General features: G+C 44.2%; 1 protein-coding gene across 13 annotated transcripts in view; it reads left to right on the top strand.

The window, feature by feature from the left end:
* Positions 1–22,414, top strand: part of TBC1D5 (TBC1 domain family member 5) — a 592,035-nt gene that overhangs the window by 444,512 nt on the left and 125,109 nt on the right. For all 13 annotated transcript variants that reach the window (XM_059886432.1, XM_059886457.1, XM_059886448.1 and 10 more), the window contains one exon: positions 1,620–1,726. In XM_059886432.1, coding sequence (XP_059742415.1) covers positions 1,620–1,726 — 107 coding nt within the window. The remainder of the gene's footprint in view (positions 1–1,619; positions 1,727–22,414) is intronic.

Genomic DNA, 22,414 nt, shown 5'->3' with positions numbered 1-22,414 from the left:
AAATCAGAAAGTTGTTTTCTAAATGACTAAACTTGAGCTCAGAGAGGTTGCTCCCAACAAGTTTTGAGCAGCTGCTGTAAATCAGTCCCTTAGATCATGTCACTCACTCTCCCGGCAGTGTTACGGGAGGTCTTCAAGTGGAGTCCCAGGAGGAGAGCCCTGTCTTTGAATCCTGAGCCCAGAACCATTTCCATTAAACTCTCCTGCCTGTCTCACAAAACACACAATGATTCTAGGGCCAGTGACTAATATATAATCATAGCATTTGGGAAAATATATGAGTTGTAAAACGAATCGATTATCCAAGTTTTATTGATTTGTTTGATCACAAAGAAAACTATACATGAAAATGTTATACTGTTCTGAATATCCTAGGTTTTTTAATTCTACAGTAAAAAAGACAACAGGTAACTGAGTATGAACATGATAAAATGAACAACTAAGGAAAGAAGAGTCTGAGCAGACACAGAAAGGGTCGGATAAGTGAGTACTTTACAAATGAAAGCAGATGCATGAAATTACAAGCTGTCAGATCAGCGATGGAAATGAAGATGATAAAGTGGCTCCTTCCATAGATTATAATTATTCATTTTGCCTGGTCCTGTCTCCTTTCTCCGTAATGTTCATGGAACGAGGGAGGGGTGGGAAGCTGTCGCAAGGAATGATGTTTCCCACAGAAGAAGGAGAAAAGGAAGTCTAGGAACCCAGGGTATTTCTGATCATAAAACATCGTTTTGTGACTTGTATTGTTTCTGGTGAATTACAGTTGTTTTCTTGTGGAATATTTTTCAACTAACCATTCTGATTAATAAAAAGGATTCAGTTGCAACCACAGGAAGTTGCAGCTGTAAAGTTTGTTCATAGTCGTGCTGCGGAGGCCGTCAGCCTGGCTCCCGAAACCAGCGTCGCCGACGGGCACAGCGGTAGCAGCAGTGGCAGATGGGTGGCCAAGGAACGGAGCGGCTTACACAGACTGGCGGAAAAGGCTGCCTAATAACCACGGCCATGATTAGCTTGATGTGGGGAAAAAGCCTAAATGTCGGTCTAAGGAACATAGGCTTCTCCGTGATGATTTTGACACTTTTCCTGCAAGAAAATGCTGCATAGATATCTTTGCTAAATCCCTTGTTATCTTTAGAAAAACAAATAATTTGAAGAAATTATATTCTTTTTAATTTTGAACTGTGTAATATTTATATATACAGAAAATAAATGGAATATATATAAGTTGCGAAGTATAATAATCGTGGTAAATAATACTTTATGAGAATTTTAAACTGGTCCTTTCCCATTCGTGAGATTTTTGCTCCTTATTTCCAAGCAGCGAAGTAGAGACATTTAAATACAGCCATAAAAATGGCGCGTTTGCACGCACACACCTCGGCTTCTTCCGTCCAGCACCGCCCTGAGGCTGGGGCCTGCGTGCTGGAGTGTGTGCGTGGCACAGTATGCAGCTCCGGAGGCCACTGGGCAGTGATCCCTTCTCCAGCTTCCCTTTATCCAAACGAGCTGAGTTATTGATTTACCTGCTTTGAACCTAAGTTGCTATTTTGTTTCTCTTACTGGTACAGATACCTGAAACAGGATTGCTTCTCAGTTACTTTTTCCCTTCTATTTAGTGATCTCCAGTAACTACCAGACCTGTCTTGGCCTTCTGATGCATTACCCACTCATCGGGGACGTTCACTCACTGATTCTTAAGGCTCTGTTCCTTCGGGACCCGAAGGTAAGCTTCCCAAGCGGGATGTGCACAGGGTTAAGTGGGATGAAAAATTGGCATCTCCTCATGACTCTAAGGATTCGTGATGTAAAATTTGCGTAGTGGCAGATGAATCACCTGCTGAAAGAATTTGCCTTAGAGTCGCAAGCCAACACTCCCGTGCCTGGTGGGCGAGCAGCTCAGCGGGCAGACTTAGAGGACGCCGGCTGAGAGGTGGGAGCGCGCTCTGTTGTCACTCAGAAGGGCCTCCTGCCTGCCTGCTCCCTTGGGAACCCAGGACATGGCTGAGTACCCGCTTCTGCTGGGAACCGTACTTGGTGACCATCAGCTTCCCACACGGAGCCAAAACTGACCCTAGTAGAACCTTGAGGATCATGTGAAGACCAAGACATCAGAGCTCTAAAAAAAACACCCGTTTTCTAAGAGTTTATAATGTAATGAAATACTAAGTTATTTCATATTATGAATGTATATTTATTATGTGGGTTAAGAGTAACCTAATGAAGGAAAGATCTAAATTTTGCACTTAAGTCACCAAAATTTTCTTTATACTCCAGAGAAAAAGTGGGTTCTTTTACAACTAATGTTATATTTCTTGAAAATAAGAACATTAAGTGATCTAAAAAAAAAAACAAAACTGTGACTCCTTGATGCTTCAGAGCCAAACAGAAATACTGGATGGAGCCTGAGAGAGGCAGCCTGGGACAGGAGGCCTCGGTGCCGGGTGGCGGGTGGTAACCCGGCCCTTGGCTCTCTGGCAGGGCCCCTGCAGTCCTGCTGGCCGCGGTGCAACTGTCTGAGTCAGTCTGTCTGCGGGTCCGCTGCCAGGGCGCTGTCTGATCGATGTGGGCCTCCGAATCCACCGTGATCCTGATTCTGAGACATTTCTGTCCTTGCCTCAGTTGTTGACCTCAACCTTTGAGCTTGGTTTAAAATTTTTGTTTTTCTTGTGCCTATTTCTGATGTGCCTATTAATGCCTATGTGCATTCTCAGAAATGCACAATTTTTATATCATTTCTCCTGCACAAAATTTCATTATGTATCAGAAACATAATCCATCAATTCTCTGATACATAGGTAGCTTATCTTTTTTCTGGTAAGGTTTAGGAGTCAGACTATGAAAAACATAAAGTCCCATATTTTTTATGTGTATGTAGGCTGTAGAAGTATATATTTTTAATATGAAATAGCCAAGATTAGTGGCATATCTATAAAAGGAGTAAAGAATGAAGTTGCTGGTCAATGAGGTATCTGAGTTTTGATCTACAGACTTATGGTAAATTCTGCCTGCTCAGCACTGGGAATTATCAGTCATACAGAGTGGGACAGAAATTGCTAAAATAGCCATTTGAATTATCCATTTGTGTGATTTGTTTGGTTTAATTGAAAGGAGAAATGAATCTGTTACGTAAACCATCCATCTTGTTTTTTCCTAGCTATGGTTGTCCTTCCTAGAAACCATTTACGCTTACAGTTGCAGAATTCTAATACTAAACTAATCAATGTTATTAGCAGAATCTGTGATTTTAGAATGCTTTTGAGCTCAAGAAGGTGGTAGACGGACCTCCCCTTGTGGCCCAGTGGATAAGACTGCAGTGCAGTGCAGGGTGCTCGGGTTCAATCCCTACTCAGGGAACTAGATCCGCAGCTACGGCCCGGAGTGTGTGTATACACACACATATAGAGAGAGAGAAGAAGAGAGAGAGAATAATGAAACCAGTTCTACAAGCATTAAATTCTTCTGTAAGGTTTAAGAGAAAAAAAAAAATAGCATAAAAAGGTATCTAAAAAACAGTATTCCTCACTTTTACATTCAGGGTCTTACCAAGTAAAAACAATCAAGGTAAGTATCCAAAAGTTAGGACCTTAAACTGGTATTTCTGAGACATGAGAAGCTGGGCATGGGGTCATGTTGAAAAAGCTTTTGAGAACCCAGTCACGGCGTGGTGACGTCTGTGAGGGAAAATAAAGACAGCCGCAACATTTTAAGGGGGTTTCAGTTGGCCAGCCCAGCAAGGCGGGAGTTGAGCTGAGCGTATGTAATGCTGGCCCACCGACTTTATGAGTGCGGGTCAAATGATAACTGACGTCACTCGGCACTGGTGCCGACTGGAGGTCTATTGCAGGGCGGGGTCCTGGGTCTAACCAGGAGCCTGAGCTAGGAGTCCGGACACCGGTTCAAGTCTTGACTCTCCTACCACACATCCTGTCATCTGGTGAAATCCACGCTTCCTGAGTCTTGGTCTTCTCTTGTGTTGAATAACTTTGCTTCTGATAACCCACCCATGCAGAGCAGCCTTTGACCATAAAGAACTGACTTCTAATGATATAATAAGATCGAAGACACAAGTGGAAAAAAAACAAAAGTTACGCATATATTCTAAAACTCCCCAAGCAGATATGTAGCTCATGTCAATTATGAACTCATAGAGGAGGCCTTGGACAGTTCAGTTCAGTTCAGTCACTCAGTCGTGTCCGACTGCTTGTGACCCCATGAATTGCAGCACGCCAGGCCTCCCTGTTGGAGAAGGCACTGGCACCCCACTCCAGTACTCTTGCCTGGAAAATCCCATGGGCAGAGGAGCCTGGAAGGCTGCAGGCCATGGGGTCGCTAAGAGTCGGACACGACTGAGCAACTTCACTTTCATTTTTCACTTTCATGCATTGGAGAAGGAAATGGCAACCCACTCCAGTGTTCTTGCCTGGAGAATCCCAGGGACGGGGGAGCCTGGTGGGCTGCCATCTATGGGATCGCACAGAGTTGGACACAACTGAAGCGACTTAGCAGTAGCAGCAGCAGGCCTCCCTGTCCATCACCAACTCCCAAACTCATGTGCATCGAGTTGGTGATGCCATCCAGCCATCTCATCCTCTGTCGTCCCCTTCTCCTCCTACCCCCAATCCCTCCCGGCATCAGGGTCTTTTCCAATGAGTCAACTCTTCGCATGAGGTGGCCGAAGTATTGGAGTTTCAGCTTCAGCATCAGTCCTTCCAGTGAACACCCAGGACTGATCTCCTGGGAGGGAATAAAGAGAGGAGGAACAGGTGTTGCTAGTACCCCACCTCATCCTCTGAAAATCCAGACATCAGAGTGCTTTTGATGTTTCCTGTGTATTAGCAGCAATGGAACACTTAAATCAGAGTGAGTATATACACAGAGGCAGATCTCTGTAAGCTAGTGCAAAGAAGAGGTTTGAAGGGCGGGAGTTTGCTCCCCATGTCCCAGCTTCACGAGGCCGTTGTGCTTAGCGCTGCTGACAGACACAGTAAGACAGGAATGAACACGCAGCTCCGGGCCTCCCTGGTTCATCGTCAGCCTTCAGAGGAGCGCCTCGTCCTCCCGCTAGCCCTCAGTCCCAGTGGAGACTGCTCAGTTGAGGACAGACGGTAGTAGGGCCCGAGACACTGGGCTGTTTCTTGTTCTCCATCAGATGTAGGCAGACGGTAGTAGGGCCCGAGACACTGGGCTGTTTCTTGTTCTCCATCAGATGTAGGCCTTGCTGGGAAACTCCGTCTCATCCCAGCAGACTGAGGTGAGGGGCCTGGACGCTAACCACAGGCTCATGCTCCTCCACGCCTCCAAGCCCTTTGCCACGCTTGGTTTGGTCCTCACTCCAAGCTCCGTGTTGGGCAGAGCGGGTTATCTCTCCTCTTGCTTTTTCAGTGCAGAGGGATTAAGGCCATGTGGCTTTCCCCGGGCCAAGCTGCCTGCAGGCGTGCAGACCAGCTAGAGCGGTTCCAGGCCCTGCTTCTGCTCACCCCGTCCTGAGAGTCTGAGCATCTGCTCTCCCTTCTCCAGGAAGGCCTTCCAGGCTCAGATAAGCAGGTGTTTTCCCTTTGAGTGCCCTCAGCACCTCAGTTTAGCGATTTGCGTAATCGCTGAATCATAGGTTAGCGATTTGCTTGTATCTTTTATCAGTTATCTCTCCTCATGATCCTCTCATTTGACAGCTTTAGCCTTGTGTCCTGCAGTGGTTGCTCTTAAGAAAACAGTGGTAAATTGAATGCTGACTCTAGTCTGGGTGGATCTCAGCTCACCTGTTTTCACCTCCCTTCACCATATCCACATTCCACAGAAACCCTGGTCAGTGGTATATTTGTCAGCTGCCATTTTTATCAAGACAGTGAAGAGACCCTAAGTCTAAAGTTAAAGGACATCGAGTTCCTTAGTTTGCTATCAGACAGAATTATTTGAAAACCTGTTACTACCCTCAGATACCATGGAACAAAGCAGACACAACAAAGAATCCAGTCAGTATATTTCACTTAGACTGTGAGAATTCCAGAACTGCAAAGAACCAAGAAAGTCTGACCACCTTCTCCTTCTGTGTGCGAGCTGAGGATGAGAGTGGAGCTGAGGACGTATGCAAGGCCGTGCAGCTTGTCAGCAGCAGATCAAGGGGCAGAACCCAGCCAGGTCTTTCAGCCTCCTTCCTGCCGGAGACATGTAGCTTGTATTAGTCTTAAAAATGGTAGAGTCTTAGTTACTGATACTTCTCATGTAGATTCTTTTATTTATAGTAGTAGGTGTTTATGTGCATCTGTAGTAAGTGAAACGGAGGTGTTTGTAAGTGACCCAGGAACTACTTGCAGTGTGGTCAAATGTGTGAAGAGACTGGGCATCAGATGTCTGTAGCGCCCTCTCCTCCGTTCCCCTTACCCTGCGGTTTCTGTTCTTGGCTCTTCAGACCACACTCTGGATGCGTGGTTTCCTGTCTTTTGTTATGTTAGAATCACTGAGCAGATTTCCAAAAGCAATCCACTAAATGAAGTGGGGGATGGAAGGAGGGCAGTCTGAAAAATATGAAGGGATTAAAAACATTGTTCTAACTAGTTGTTCAAATTCCAAAAAAAATTTAAAAACCCAATTAGAAACAAAAGTCATAGAGAATGTGAGCATATTGTGTTCCTTAAATAACCAGATGTTCTTTCCTTCCTGAAGGCAGTAAAGGCTCGGAATAAAAGGTTTAAAACTATTGTTTTAAGTTAACTGTGAATTTTGCAAATCTGCTTTTACCCTTCAGCAAATAAAATTCTAATACGGAAACATAAGCAAAGTCATTTTCATTTTTTGGTCCTCTCTTATTTGTGTTGTATGTTGAGTGCTAACCTTATCACAAAGACTTATTACAGATGAAATACAGTACATTGATTAACACTGTAGATTATTCCGTAAAAATTTGACAGCCGTTTGAAAACTAGAATGTTGTCAAAAAATTATTTCTGGTAAGTTCGCAAGCATCTCTTTTAGCAGTGACTGTTACTGTTTATGGGAGAAAACTGCTAGAAATAAGATAACTTAATTCTGTTGTCATTCTTGTACACAAAAACTTCCTATAAAACATAGTGTACAGTGTTCTTGGGCTTGGCCAGTTCTGATTTGGCTTTTGTTTGGATTTATGTTAGACTTTGCTTTTTAAATTATAAAATCCAAATACTCAGATTTTATGCCGGTAATAGATTTTTATTTTTTTAATTCCAAAACCCTCACTGTACATGCAACTTTTTTTTTTAATGTCAAATGTCATTTTACTAAAATGTCATATATCAGAATTGAAACGATAAGTGGATTCAAGCCTGGTGATGATGATAGAAGATGCTTCACTCTGGCAATGCCATTATAATGTCTTCTTCTCTGAACGCGGAAGGACCTAAAACCACACACACTGACTCTTTGAGAGTGCACATTGTCCATTTATCTACTTTTTCTAATGTTCTTGTCGAAGGTTCTGTTCAGATTTCCTAGGATACTCTTTGTGTGATTTTGTTATAGAAAGAATGTGTTACTTCTGGTTTTGTCGTCCTTTTTCCCCTCTAAGAGCTGAAGCCGTTCCCTGAAATCTGCCTTTCTTGAAGAGTCGTATTTCTGTGTGTTTTCTCTCTCAGTGACCAAAAGCGGGTGTTTTTTTCTTTGTATCTACACATGACTCTATATTGCTCTTTTTATCACTAGATTTTAACCAGCTGAATGTTTACTGTAGTTAATATTTAGGTATTGGTGATTCCTCAGTTATGTTTTCACATTCAATCAGAAATATAGACTTTTTGAAATAGACTAACCTTAAAATCCTCAAGTTTTACTTCTGAGTAAATAGTGGTTTTCAAAAATCTATAAAAGAGTAATCAAAATATCTTTATTGAGCCAGTATTTGAGTTGGTTATTTATTATGTTCAGACATTTCATAAAGCAGAATTATGTGTTTCTCTAAACTTATTAAGGGTTTCCTAGGGCCTTTAATAATTCTGGATTCGTTTTCTAAAAGTATTGTGAGTCTGTCATTCAGCAGATCTTCACCGCGTGTCGCCCTGCACGGGCACTGCTCAGCTGCGGGCGACATTGAAGGTGGACGGAGAAAGGAAAGAGCAGCAGCCCTTCCCATAACAGGCAAGCAGAGAAAGTGCTCAGTTTGTCGCGTGTTACAGAAGGTGCGAATAGGATGTCATCCTTAAAGTGAGAAGAGGGGGAAGAATCTGACTAGATGAAGACCTCCGTGGGTTGGTCTAAAGGCTCTCTCTCAGGAGGTACCATTTCAGGTGAGAACTGTTGGAGAGGAAGGAACTGTGCAGCCAAAGAGCAGGGAAAGGCGCCTCCAAGAAAGGGAACAGCAAACACAGACGCCACGGGAGGAAGGAGCTTGGACGGTTAGTGGAGCCAGAAGGCCAGCGAAACTCCCGGGCCTGCCTGAGACACGGCTGGGCCCTAGGGGCTGCGAGAAGCTCCAGAAAGACGCTGGGCTCCTGACGGCTCTGCCTGATGGTTAAGACCCCTTATCATAGACGACTCTTGCTCTCAGGCAGAAGTGCCAAAAACTCTTCTTAAAGGAGCTCCTCACCCCTTGGTAAAACACGTTCATTTATTCAGACCTCCAGGAAAACACACCCATTTATTCAAACCTCTACACTGAAAAGGCAAAATGATAGGATACTGAAAGAACTCCCCAGGTCAGTAGGTGCCCAGTATGCTACTGGAGATCAGTGGAGAAATAACTCCAGAAAGAACGAAGGGATGGAGTCAAAGCAAAAACAATACCCAGTTGCAGATGTTACTGGTCATAGAAGCAAGGTCTGATGCTGTAAAGAGCAATATTGCATAGTAACCTGGAATGTCAGGTCCATGAATCAAGGCAAATTGGAAGTGGTCAAACAGGAGATGGCAAGAGTGAATGTCGACAATCTAGGATTCAGCGAACTAAAATGGACTGGAATGGGTGGATTTAACTCAGAAGACCATTATATCTACTACTGTGGGCAGGAATCCCTTAGAATAAATGGAGTAGCCATCATGGTCAACAAAAGAGTCCGAAATGCAGTACTTGGATGCAGTCTCAAAAATGACAGAATGATCTGTGTTCGTTTCCAAGTGGCACCCCACTCCAGTACTTTTGCCTAGAAAATCCCATGGATGGAGGAGCCTGGTAGGCTGCAGTTCATGGGGTCCCTAGAGTCGGACACGACTGAGCGACTTCACTTTCACTTTTCACTTTCATGCATTGGAGAAGGAAATGGCAACCCACTCCAGTGTTCTTGCCTGGAGAATCCCAGGGAGGGGAAGCCTGGTTGGCTGCCGTCTATGGGGTCGCACAGAGTCGGACACGACTGAAACGACGCAGCAGCAGCAGCAGCCAAGTTTATGCCCCAACCAGTAACACTGAAGAAGCTGAAGTTGAACGGTTCTATGAAGGCCTCCAAGACCTTTTAGAACTGACACCCCAAAAAGATGTCCTTTTCAATATAGGGGACTGGATTGCAAAAGTAGGAAGTCAAGAAACACGTGTGTTAACAGGCAAATTTGACCTTGGAATACAGAATAAAGCAGGGCAAAGGCTAATAGAATTTTGCCAAGAGAACGGACTGGTGATAGCAAACACCCTCTTCCAACAACACGAGAGAAGACTCTACACATGGACATCACCAGATGGTCAACACTGAAATCAGATTGATTATATTCTTTGCCAAAGATGGAGAAGCTCTATACTCTCAGCAAAAACAAGACCGGGAGCAGACTGTGGCTCAGATCATGAACTCCTTATTGCCAAATTCAGACTTAAATTGAAGAAAGCAAGGAAAACCACTAGACCATTCAGGTATAACCTAAATCAAATCCCTTATGATTATACAGTGGAAGTGAGAAATAGATTTAAGGGCCTAGATCTGATAGATAGAGTGCCTGATGAACTATGGACTGAGGTTCATGACATTGTACAGGAGACAGGGATCAAGACCATCCCCATGGAAAAGAAATGCAAAAAAGCAAAATGGCTGTCTGGGGAGGCCTTACAAATAGCTGTGAAACGAAGAGAAGTGAAAAGCAATGGAGAAAAGGAAAGATATGAGCATCTGAATGCAGAGTTCCAAAGAATAGCAAGGAGAGATAAGAAAGCCTTCCTCAGCAATCAATGCAAAGAAATAGAGGAAAACAACAGAATGGGAAAGACTAGAGATCTCTTCAAGAAAATTAGATATACCAAGGGAACATTTCATGAAAAGATGGGCTCAATAGAGGACAGAAATGGTATGGACCTAACAGAAGCAGAAGATATTAAGAAGAGGTGGCAAGAATACACAGAAGAACTGTCCAAAAAAATCTTCATGACCAAGATAATCACGATGGTGTGATCATTCACCTAGAGCCAGACATCCTGGAATGTGAAGTCAAGTGGGCCTTAGGAAGCATCACTATGAACAAAGCTAATGGAGGTGATGGAATTCCAGTTGAGCTATTCCAAATCCTGAATGATGATCCTGTGAAGGTGCTGCACTCAATATGCCAGCAAATTTGGAAAACTCAGCAGTGGCCACAGGACTGGAAAAGGTCAGTTTTCATTCCAATCCCAAAGAAAGGCAATGCTAAAGAATGCTCAAACTACTGCACAATTGCACTCATCTCACACACTAGTCAAGTAATGCTCAAAGTTCTCCAAGCCAGGCTTCAGCAATATGTGAACCATGAACTTCCAGATGTTCAAGCTGGTTTTAGAAAAGGCAAAGGAACCAGAGATCAAATTGCCAACATCCGCTGGATCATGGAAAAAGAAAGAGTTCCACAAAAAAACATCTATTTCTGCTTTATTAACTATGCCAAAGCCTTTGGCTGTGTGGATCACAATAAACCGTGGAAAATTCTGAAAGAGATGGGAATACCAGACCACCTGACCTGCCTCTTGAGAAACCTATATGCAGTTCAGGAAGCAACAGTTAGAACCAGATATGGAACAATGGACTGGTTCCAAATTGGGAAAGGAGTACGTCAAGGCTGTATATTGTCACCCTGCTTATTTAACTTATATGCAGAGTACATCATGCAAAATAACAGGATGTATGAAGCATAAGCAGGAATCAAGATTTCCAGGAGAAGAATCAATAACCTTAGATATGCAGATGACACCACCCTTAATGCAGAAAGTGAAGAAGAACTGAAGAGCCTCTTGATGAGAATGAAAAAGCTGGCTTAAAGCTCAGCATTCAAAAAACAAAGATCATGGCATCCAGTCCTATCACTTCCTGGCAAATAGATGGGGAAACAATGAAAACAGTGACTGACTTTATATTTTTGGGCTCCAAAATCACTGCAGATGGTGACTGCAGCCATGAAATTAAAAGACACTTGCTCCTTAGAAGAAAAGCTATGACCAACCTAGACAGCATACTAAAAAGCAGAGCCATTAATTTGCCGACAAAGGTCCGTCTAGTCAAAGCTATGGTTTTTCCAGTAGTCATGTATGGGTGTGAGAGTTGGTCTATAAAGAAAGCTGAGTGCCGAAGAATTGATGGTTTTGAACTGTGGTGTTGGAGAAGACTCTTGAGAGTCCCTTGGACTGCAAGGAGATCCAACCAGTCCATCCTAAAGGAGATCAGTCCTGAATATTCATTGGAAGGACAGATGCTGAAGCTAAAACTCCAATACTTTGGTTACCTGATGTGAAGAACTGACCCAGTTGAAAAGACCCTGATGCTAGGAAAGATTGAAGGCAGGATGAGAAGTGAGCAACAGAGGATGAGATGGTTGGAAGGCATCACCGACTCGATGGACATGAGTTTGAGCAACCTCCGGGAGTTGGTGACGGACAGGGAGCCCTGGCGTGCTGTAGTCCATGAGGTTGCAAAGAGTTGGACACGACTGAGCAACTGAACTGAACTGAACAACTCCTCTTCCCTTTCTCCTTTGATAACCATAGGTTTGTTTTCTACGTCTGTGAGTCTGTGCTTTGTAAGTAAGTTCATTTGTATAAGTTTTAGATTGCACTCATAAGCAATATCGTGTTTGTCTTTCTGTGTCTTACTTCATGCAGTGTGGTCATCTGTAGGTCCATCCATGGTGCTGCGAGAGGCATATTTCGGGCTTTTTGTGGCTGAGTGTTACTCTGTAGTTATATGTGTTCCGCGTCTTCTTTATACATTCATCTTTGAACACGTGTAGGTTGTTTCCATGTCTTGATTCTTATACAGAGTACTGCTGTGAACATTGGAGTATATATTTCTTTTCAGATTACAGCTTTCTCCGAATGTATGCCCAGGAGTGGGATTGCTGAAATCACACAGTAGCTCTGTTTTTAGTTTTTTAAGGAAACTTCCTGCTGTTCTCTATAGTGGCTACACCAATTTACATTCCCACCAACAGTGTGGAAGGGTTCCTTTTTCTCCATACTCTCTCCAGAGTTTATTATTTGTAGACTTTTTGATGACGGCTCTTCTGAGCTGTGTGAGGTGATACCTCCTTGTAGTTTTAACACGCTTTTCTCTGACATTTAGCAGTGTCAAGCATCTTTTCGTGTGCCTCTTGGCTCTGTGGATGCCTTCTTTGGAGAAATATCTATTTAGATCTGCCCATTTGTTGATTGAGTTTTTTAGTCTTTTGATGTTGAGCTCTGTGAGCTGTTTGTATATTTTGGAGATTAATTCCTTATGGGTTGCATTGTTTGCAAATATTTTCTTTCATTCTGTAGATTGTCATTTATTTTGTTTGTGGTTCCCTTTGCTATGCTATGCTATGCTAAGTCACTTCAGTCGTGTCTGACCCTGTGTGACCCCATAGATGGCAGCCCACCAGGCTGCCCCATCCCTGGGATTCTCCAGGCAAGAACACTGGAGTGGGTTGCCATTTCCTTCTCCATTGCATGGAAGTGAAAAGTGAAAGTGAAGTCACTCAGTCGTGTCCAACCCTCAGCGACCCCATGGACTGCAGCCCACCAGGCTCCTCCATCCATGGGATTTTCCAGGCAAGAGTACTGGAGTGGGGTGCCATTGCCTTCTCCATCCCTTTGCTATGCAAAAGCTTTTAAGTTTAATTAGGTTCCGTTTGTTTATTTTTGTTCTCCTTTCCATTACTCTAGGAGATGGATCCAAAAACATATTGCTGTAATTTACATCAGAGTGTTCTATCTATGTTCTCCTCTAGGAGTTTTATAGTATTCAGTCTTACATTTAGGTCTTTAATCCATTTTAAGTTTATTTTTGTGCATTGAGAATGTCCTAATTTCACTTATTTTTACAGGTGGTCTAGTTTTCCAAGCACTGCTTATCAAAGAGACTGTCTTTTCTCTATTGTCTCTTCTTGTCTCCTTTGTCATAGATTAGTTGACCCAGGTGTATGCGTTTATCTCTGGACTTTCTGTCCTATTGCACTTGTATTTGGTTTTGTGCCAGTACCATGCTGTTTTTATTGCAGCTTTGTAATATGTTCGGAATTTAAAGAACCTGAGTCCTCCAGCTCCATTTTCTTTCTCAAGATTGCTTTGGGTGTTTGAGGTTTTTTGTTTCCATAACAATTTTTTAAATTTGGGGTTATAGTTCTGTGACAAATGCCATTGGTAATTTGGTTGGGATTGCACTGAGCCTATAGACTGCATTGGGTAGTACAGTCGTTTTGAAAAGATTGATTCTTACAGTCCAAGCATTGGTGCATCTCTCCATCTGTTTCTGTCAAGTTTGACTTCTTTCATCAGTGTCTTACAGTTTTCAGAGTACAAGTCTTCTGCCTCCTTAAGGAGGTTTATTCCTTAGTATTTTATTCTTTTTGATGTGACGTTAAGAGGGATTGTTTCCTTAATCTCTGTTTTTGATCATTCCTTGTTAGTGTGTAGAAATGCAGCATAATTCTGTGTCCTGCAGCTTAACCAGATTCATTGATGAGCTCGTAGTTCTCTGGTAGTGTCTTTAGGATTTTCTATGTACAATATCATATCATCTGCAAACAGTGACAGTCTTACTTCTTTTCCCATTTGGATTCCTTTTTTTCCCTCGTATTGCTGTGGCTAGCAGCAATAAGTGAATTTTGCCGCTTCCAAAATTATGTTGAATAAAAGTGGCAAAACTGGACATCCTTGCCTGGTTCCTGATCTTAGAGGAAATGCTTTCAGCCTGCACCACTGCGTGTGGTGTCAGCCGTGGGTTTGGCATACAGGACTTGTGTTATCTTAGAGGAAATGCTTTCAGCCTGCACCACTGCGTGTGGTGTCAGCCGTGGGTTTGGCGTACAGGACTTGCGTCATCTTAGAGGAAATGCTTTCAGCCTGCACCACTGAGTGTGGTGTCAGCCGTGGGTTTGGCGTACAGGACTTGCATCATCTTAGAGGAAATGCTTTCAGCCTGCACCACTGAGTGTGGTGTCAGCCGTGGGTTTGGCGTACAGGACTTGCGTCATCTTAGAGGAAATGCTTTCAGCCTGCACCACTGAGTGTGGTGTCAGCCGTGGGTTTGGCATACAGGACTTGCGTCATCTTAGAGGAAATGCTTTCAGCCTGCACCACTGCATGTGACGTCAGCCGTGGGTTTGGCGTATAGGACTTGCGTTATGTTGACGTAGGTTCCCACTGTGCACACTTCTTAGAGACTTTTTATCATAAATGTTGAAATTTCATCAATAACTTTTTCTGTATCTATTAAGATCATCATATGGTTTTTATTCTTCAGTTTGTTAATGCGGTTATCATGCTAATTGATTTGTAGATATTGAAAAATCCTTGCATTCCTGGGGTAAATCCCACCTAATCATGGTGTATGATCCTTATAATGTATTGTTAATTGAATTGCTAGTATTTTGTTGAGAATTTTTACATCTATGTTCATCAGTGGAATTGGTCTGTAGTTTTCTTTGTTTATGGAATCTTCAGGCACTAATTTTTTTAAATACATCACATGTGTAGGATATCCTATTTGGTGGTAGTTTATTAGGCATTAATTTATATAACGTTTCAACTTCTGTGCTGTTATTTAACATAAGTAAATGTTTTATGTTTAAGTAAAAAGTTGATGTGAAAAGTACTTTTTTCCAGTGATTTTTGCAAGATTTATTGGCTAAAGTGTGGCTTGTCGTAACAACATTTGCTCAAAATAAGCAACGTTTGTTTACATCTTTAAAGTCACTCTTGAAAAGTTCACTGATTTTTTTTTTTTTTTGTGGGTGGCCAAAGAGAGCTGTGAAACTCTGTGGTGAAGAGTGCTCTGAATGTTTTAGAGGAAAGAGTTTCTTTACTGAAAGACCAATTATCATGGTGATTTACTTTTTCTCAAATAAGTAAAGAAGAGACTAAAATCCATGGTTAATTCTGTTCTCATTAACAATACACGAAACAAAATTTATAAACCAGTTCTCTGCTTTATAGTTGCTGTTTTACAAGTAAAGGCAAAATCTTGGCTTTTACAGAGACATATTTATTTTATAAATAAATATTTATAAACCTTCTTAATAGCTTTCAAAGCTGTTAATCCTATGCATGTCAGCTTAGAAAGGCAGTGAGGCCACAAATGGACAGTGTGAAAGTGTTACAGCAGGTCGCAGGGAGGTGTCTGTGCCCTGCCCCACGGGCAAGGGGCAGTGGCCGCCCCGCCTCACCGCTGACCTGCCCTCACACAGTCAGAGAAGGCCCGGCCCGTCGTGCAACCTTAGGTCAGATTCTAGGTGGACTGGCAAGACCGTAACTAGCCTATAATCTCTAAAGGTCGTTTCCAGTTCTAAGTGCAGAGAACCTAGCTAATCACTTATTTTTCTTCTTGTATATTGAGTGCCTTGTTCAGAAGGAAAAGGTGCTACTTTGAGTTCTTTGTCATCCTAATGTTATAGTTGAAAGAAATTGAAAGTTATAAATCACAAAGTATAACAAAAGGACACAATAGAAATTAAAACTGACACTAGAAAAAAAGAGCATAATTCTTTTTAATCTAAACAGTCGTAACCACAGTAAATACGCCATTTACTCCTTACGTATATTAACAGTGAACATCCTATTGGGCTTCCCCTAGTGCCTCAGCGGTAAAAAAATCCTCCTGCAATGCAGGAGGCGTGGGTTTGATCCCTGGGTCACAAAAATCTCCTGGAGGAGGAAATGGAAGCCTACTCCAGTAGTCTTGCCTGAAATTTCTCCTGGACAGAGGAGCCTGGCGGGCTGTAATCCAAAGGGTCACAAAGAGTTGGGCACAAGTGAGCACGCAGACATCTTATAGCTGATTTAAAGCGTTAAATGTATTGAATTTATAGAAGTCAATACACTCAAGTAGTTAACTGCATAATCATAATCGATTTACTGTTTTATTTCAATAATTTGAACACAAATCCAAAACAAAACCACAGAATATTTTATCATGGGGAACTTTTCAGTTTATTTTTCCCAGTTCAAGCACTTCCGTGGCTCCATCCTGGGATATGAGTTGGTTTCTGTGCTGCAGGTGGGTTCTGAGCTGCTCGCATGACCTTGGAGCGGCACCCCCACCCACCCGTGCCAGAACCCCCACTTCCCGGGCCCCGGCAGAGGCCTGGGGGCTGTTGGGGGGCCTGACTGCATTTGCCGTGTGAATAAGGCTCTCACATGTCCTGAGTGACTGTTCCTCAGTGTCTTCCTGTGATTTGGAATGCTCCTTAATTTCCTTGGGCAATTGTCCGCGTTTTGAAGAGGAGCCTCTGGTTCATTTCTCCACATTGTTTCCTTCTTCAAAATGCTACTTTTATAAATTCAGCCAGAACTGCCGAGCTCCCACTGTGTACCAGTAATATCCAAAGTTCCAGAATTCCCCAGACGTCTTGGTTGAAACCTGTAAGGAAGGATGAACAGGCGGTGTGGCCAGTGAGAGGAGTAAGACCCACTTGCCTGGTTCCCCGCCCTCCTGTGAGTCCTCACTGACACGCGTGTCCCCTCGGCGAGCCCTAGGCCCGTCACCCGCAGACCGCCGGTGCCCGCTCCTCACGGCCCGCGCACCCGGATCGCGGCAGTCATCACCTTCTGTCACAATCAGTAGTTCACTTATCTGTCATGTTCCGCTGTAAAGATTTTTCTGTCTTCCTCTGACAATACATCACCTCCGTGGAGGCAGTGCTTTTAGTCTGCTTTATATTCTTACCAAAATACTGACAATAATAAAGGAAGGGAAGAAGGGTGACTGAGGAGAAACTATGGTCTCCATGACAGTGACATTTAGCAGGCGTTGACTGCCAGTACTGGGGATGCAGTAAGTCAGGGAGACAGGGCACAGAGTCTGCAGGTAACGGTGGATCTTAACAGGCGTGCCAGACAGGCACCGCCAGGAGCCTGTGCACAGGCAGACCCCTCACAACCGCAACGTGAACAGTCTGCCGTAGGGTCCAGAAGTCTCTGTCCGTAACTGTTCTGAAATCGCCTGGTCTCAGATGATACTTGAAGAAATAAACATGACCTTAAGAGAAAAGCTACTGCCCAACCTGAAAGCCGAGCCAGTGCTTTCAGAAATGGAGTGCATCTGTGCACGGTGCCTACACAGTGGGCATCAGAGGAACAGGAAGAAAGGAGTGGGGCTTCTGCTTATTTGCATCTTTCTGCAGAAGAAAGCGAAACCAAGCTTTGCCTTGTGGTGTGTAGATCAGCATTGTGGCCTCAGGCAGCCCTGGTGTCACTGGCCTCCCACCACCTGTCGGGTCTGCTGAGGGGGGAGGCCCTCCCCACAAGGCCACGGAGTGACCGCTGCCTGCCATTAACTGCTCCATGTGCCCGGTTACAGGGTCATGCAGATGACAGTTTCTTAATGCCATATTTATTCCGGTGTTAAAAAGATGTTGGGGCCATGAACATCTATTGTGGGTTTGCCCCATATCTTCTGCTAATAACAGTTGCCCAACATAACTTCTGTTTGAAAAACATACTTCAAAATTGCTTACCTCTAATGTGATGACAGGTAACTGTCAGTATTAAGGAACCATGCAAATATTTTTGAATAAACAATTTGTCTCTTCGAGGTAATGATGACATTTTAATAATGAGTGAAAATAAAGAGCTTTATCAGAGAAACTCGTGCTACTGGACAGTTTGAAACTGTATATTTGGAAGTTTCATCTATTTGTGATGTTCTGGCCAAAAACAATTTAAATGTATCACTTATTTACATCTCTCAAACTACACTAAAAGGTATGGAAAGGATTTTCTAACTTGCTTTCGAATCTTCAAAATGAAGAGAGAAAGTCAGGTTTGAACCCATTTTTTTTATTTAAATAGAGAAATGTGACATCTTCCAAGTAAATTTTAAGAAGAGCTGAATGGGGCTTCCCTGGTGGCTCAGTGGCAAGGAATCCGCCTGCCAGTATAGGAGATGGGGGTTCAGTCCTTGACCCGGGGGATCCCATGTGCCATGGAGCCACCGAGCTCGTGTGCCACAGGTGCCCAGCCTGCGCCCTGGAACCAGGAGCTGCGCTGCTGAGGCCGCACATGGCAAGAGAAGCCGCTCCAGTGAGGAGCCTGCGCACCAGCAACAGGAGAGCAGCCCCACGCGCCTCAGCCAGAGGGAAAGCCCGTGCAGCAGTGGAGACCAGCACAGCCAGAAATAAGATTGAATAAAAAGGAGAGCAGGGTGACGACTAATGCTAGGTGTTGACTTGACTGGGATGCAAAGATAGCTGGTCAGACACCCCTTCTGTGTCTGTGAGGCTGTTCCTGGAAGTGCTGAGCCCCGGATCGCTAGACCAGGTCAAGAAGATTCTCCCAAAGAGTGCACACAGGCGCGTCCAGGCCCTTGAGGGCTCCAGGAGAAGGAAACGCCAAGGAAGGGCGTCCTTGAGCCGGGATGCCCTTCTCGTACACCTGAGCGCCGGGTTCGTGGCCCTCCAGCGTCTGACCCATCATCACTCCCCCTTCAACCTCCTCCATGTCCCTCTCCCTGCTTACTTGTCCCCCTTCTCAGACCTTGGAGCATGAACTGCATTACACCACTGGTGTTCCTGGTTCTGAAGTTTCCCAGTGGTCTATTTCAGCATATTTCACCTCCATAATCACATGAGCCAATAATAAAATCTCTTCTATATCTATGTGTATCCTCCTGGTTCTTTTTCTGCGGAGTACCCTGACTAATACAAGCTGATTAATATTAAAGAAGACAGGAGTTTTAGTAGCCAAATTTTAACAAAACCCTTGGCATCATTGATGAGTACCAAAATAAATACCGTACTTTAACAAGGGCACCAACAATGGCCTGCCTTCATTCAGACCTGTATCTCTTTGTGAAGTAGCCTTCTCTGACTGTTGCAAAGCATTTAACCAAGTAAAGAAGCTTAGTCAATCACATTCCTACCATTGTAAATAGACTTTTAGGAAGAGCAACAGAATATAATAAGTATACTATTATAAAATTAAATATATTTTATCTCATGTAAAAACTTGTGCATATATTTTCTAATGTACATAACAGATAACTGCAAGTGGTACATGCATATGATTTGTAAATAAATAGACAGTGTTACATGTAAAGCCCCTTGATTTTAGGTAGCAAAGGCATAATCAAAGTTGAGAGACGCCTGCTCTAGACAAGTGTCTCCAGAAAGCAGATCCAGTCGATCCTGATGCCTGACCATTGAGAGAGCAGGACTGGCTCTGGGCGCACAGGTCTGGGCTCCCCCGCGCATCCTTGAGCAGGGCCATTGGGCAGGCTGCAGGGTGGCCTACCCCCTGTCCTGTGAATGGAGGTGCCCTCCTGTGTCCCTCTGGTTAACCTGATGCTTTGCTGAATTCTGGACCGTTGATTCCACTGACAAGCAGGCCTGCTCCACCCTGGTACTCTTGCTTTTTCTCGTAACTTGCATTCGTCACGCGCTTTTTCTATATGATAGCTGCTGATGAAAAAGGCATTCCATTCAGTTATAGGAATGCTGTGTATCCTGTAATTTCTTTAGAGGTTGTTGGGACTTGGGATCATGTAATCACACCCGCGTCTCCTCCTCAGGCTGGGTGAGGGTGGGATGAAATGCCCCAGGTCACTCACAGCCCCTCGGCATAGCCGCCCCAGTGCCTGCGGCCCCCTGCTGCTAGTCAGGCGCTGTCTGCCGCCTCGCCCGCCTCGCTCACCATTCCCACACTCCCCATTTCCCTTTCTTCCTGAGGGGAACTTGTTTCCTTGAATCTTCGTTTGTTCATGGTCTAAATACTGAGTTGGAAAATTGGTCTGTTGTTAATTGGTTTGCCAAATCCAGCCTCTAGGTTCAGAAAGTATTAATATTAAACCCAGTGAGATGGATGGGGAAAGTATATAAAAGTAATAATAATTACTGTTCTACAGTGAGATTGACCTTTGTTTTTTTCCATCAACCATACATCAGCAGCAGCTGCTGCCCAAGTGGGGGACGATAACGTAGGGATGAAAGTAAAGCCGTCAGGAGCGCCGGCTCACGGGCGAGAGCGACGGGGTGAGACGCAGAAGGCGGGGAGCGGTGCACACACGGATGTTGATGAGTGAGAGCTAAGGAGCAGGAAGAAGTCACCTGGGACAGCTTTCCTTCTTGACGTTTCTTTTGGAGAGTGCCGTGTGCGCCTGCCTCGGTGGTCACACTGCTTCGTTGTTGGAGTGTGTTAAATTGCAGTGTGTTACAGTTAGTTACCGTGTTCCCATGCTTTAGCACACTAGGTTTGTAACTTTCATACAAGTGACAATCCACTTTAGGTCAGCGGTGAGGCTATCTCAGGATCACCCAATTCTTGGGGCATCTGCCAGCTCTGCTGTTTCAGCTTTGACCTTCCAGGGTTGTCTAGCACATTGACCTCCCGACAGATGAGAAGACTAGTTGATTACTGAACCAAATGCTTGCCTGCTCGACACAGCCGAACTGCCGACAGCAGGCTGTGGTGAAAGAACACGCAGCACTTCCTGCAGGGCTCCAAGCAAGCAGGACGGGCAGCCCGTGCCCAGAAGATCCCCCTGATGCCTCAGACCACGTGATGGCTTTCCGGAAGAGACTTTAAAGACAGGGTGAGGCTGGGCGGCAGGGTGTGGGGTCATGTTATGTAGTTCTCAGATTGACTGGCGTTAAGGCAAGGTTTCAAGCAGCATCAGCCTGGTTTCAGCCAGCCTAGAGTCTGTGTGCTCATGGTCAGTTTTCATCTGGAGAGCTCTGCTTCCTGTGAAAGCAACTTAGGAACGCGTGTCAGGCTTGCACTTGCGTCTCCTGACTCTGCTGCTGTTGCCAGTTCCCCACCCTAAGAGCTGTTCTTTATGTCTTCACATTCCATCATTAACTCTTTGCGTCAGCCTTTTGAGACTCAGGGTGGGCCTGGGAGACTAAAGACCTGTTACCTCCAAGGTCAGGGACACGGACCCCTTGAGTATGGGACACCGCTGTACATGGTTTCAGTTCCGCCTCTTCTTTGCTGCTCCTCAGTCCTGAGAGCAGGTTTGGGGAAAGAAAGGGAGCGTGGTTTTGCGTACAGAGGCTAATCGTAAAATCGGCAGAGGAGCTTCCTCAGGCTTCTCCTCTGCAGCGCTTCTTAAAGCGTAATGAGAGAAGAGTTGATGCTGTTGCGTGGGACGGTAAGCCCTGCATCTGACCGTCATTGAGTCACAGGTGGTGCTGGTGGTGATTTGATTCTTTCTGGCCTGTTGTGGGGGCTTCCCCGGTGGTACTAGTGGTAAAGAACCTGCCTGCCAGTGCATATTAGATGTAAGAGATGCAGGTTCCCTGTCCCTGGGTTGGAAAGATCCCCTGGAGGAGGGCATGGCAACCCACTCCAGTATTCCTACCTGGAGAATGCCATGGACAGAGGAGCCTGGCGGGCTACAGTCCACGGGGTCGCAAAGAGTTGGACAGGACTAAAGCAGTTCAGCAGCATGCACGACCTTTTCTTGAAGTTCCTCTTGTGATGGAAGTGCTGATTCACAACTCCCCTTTCTCACTACAGCAGCCGAAATAGAGAGTACTTCAGATTATTGCACTTGTAGACGCTGTATGATGCCTACTTGGTTTGAGCTGTCTTTGTGGGAACAGCACCAAAGTAAGAAAATTTGAAGAAAGCAGAAAAATGTCAGGAATGCTTAGAGTTGTTTTTCATGAACTCAGGAAAGAGGTAAACCCTTTACCCTTATTTTTCTAGCCAGTATCTGAAGAATTCCTGTCAGACTTTCTCATAAAGGTTCTAACTTAATGTATCTATTATACATTCCACTAAAAAGGACCCACTGACAAGAGTAGCAGCTATTAACTTGAGATCCAACTACTTAATTTACTTAATTAGTAACGTCTTATTTAAGCTCTCTTACTTGAACTTCCTTCCATTTGAGTTCTAGAGACTAAGTGACATACATAGGAAGCAATATTTGAAATAGCACTGAACAAAAACTAAAATTTCAGAATATATTTAGGACTTACGCATTCAAAAGCAATTGACTTTCAGTTAAACACGAGAGAAGTGATTTCATTATCACAGAGGTAAAACAGTTTGATGCCCTAAAGGGTTCCACTGTAGGGTTTAATATTT

This window comes from Bos taurus, chromosome 1 (genome assembly GCF_002263795.3).
Source record: "Bos taurus isolate L1 Dominette 01449 registration number 42190680 breed Hereford chromosome 1, ARS-UCD2.0, whole genome shotgun sequence".
Taxonomy (NCBI): Eukaryota; Metazoa; Chordata; class Mammalia; order Artiodactyla; family Bovidae; genus Bos; species Bos taurus.
The sequence above is the reverse complement of the archived record's forward strand: the minus strand, read 5'-3'. Positions and strand labels throughout refer to the sequence as shown.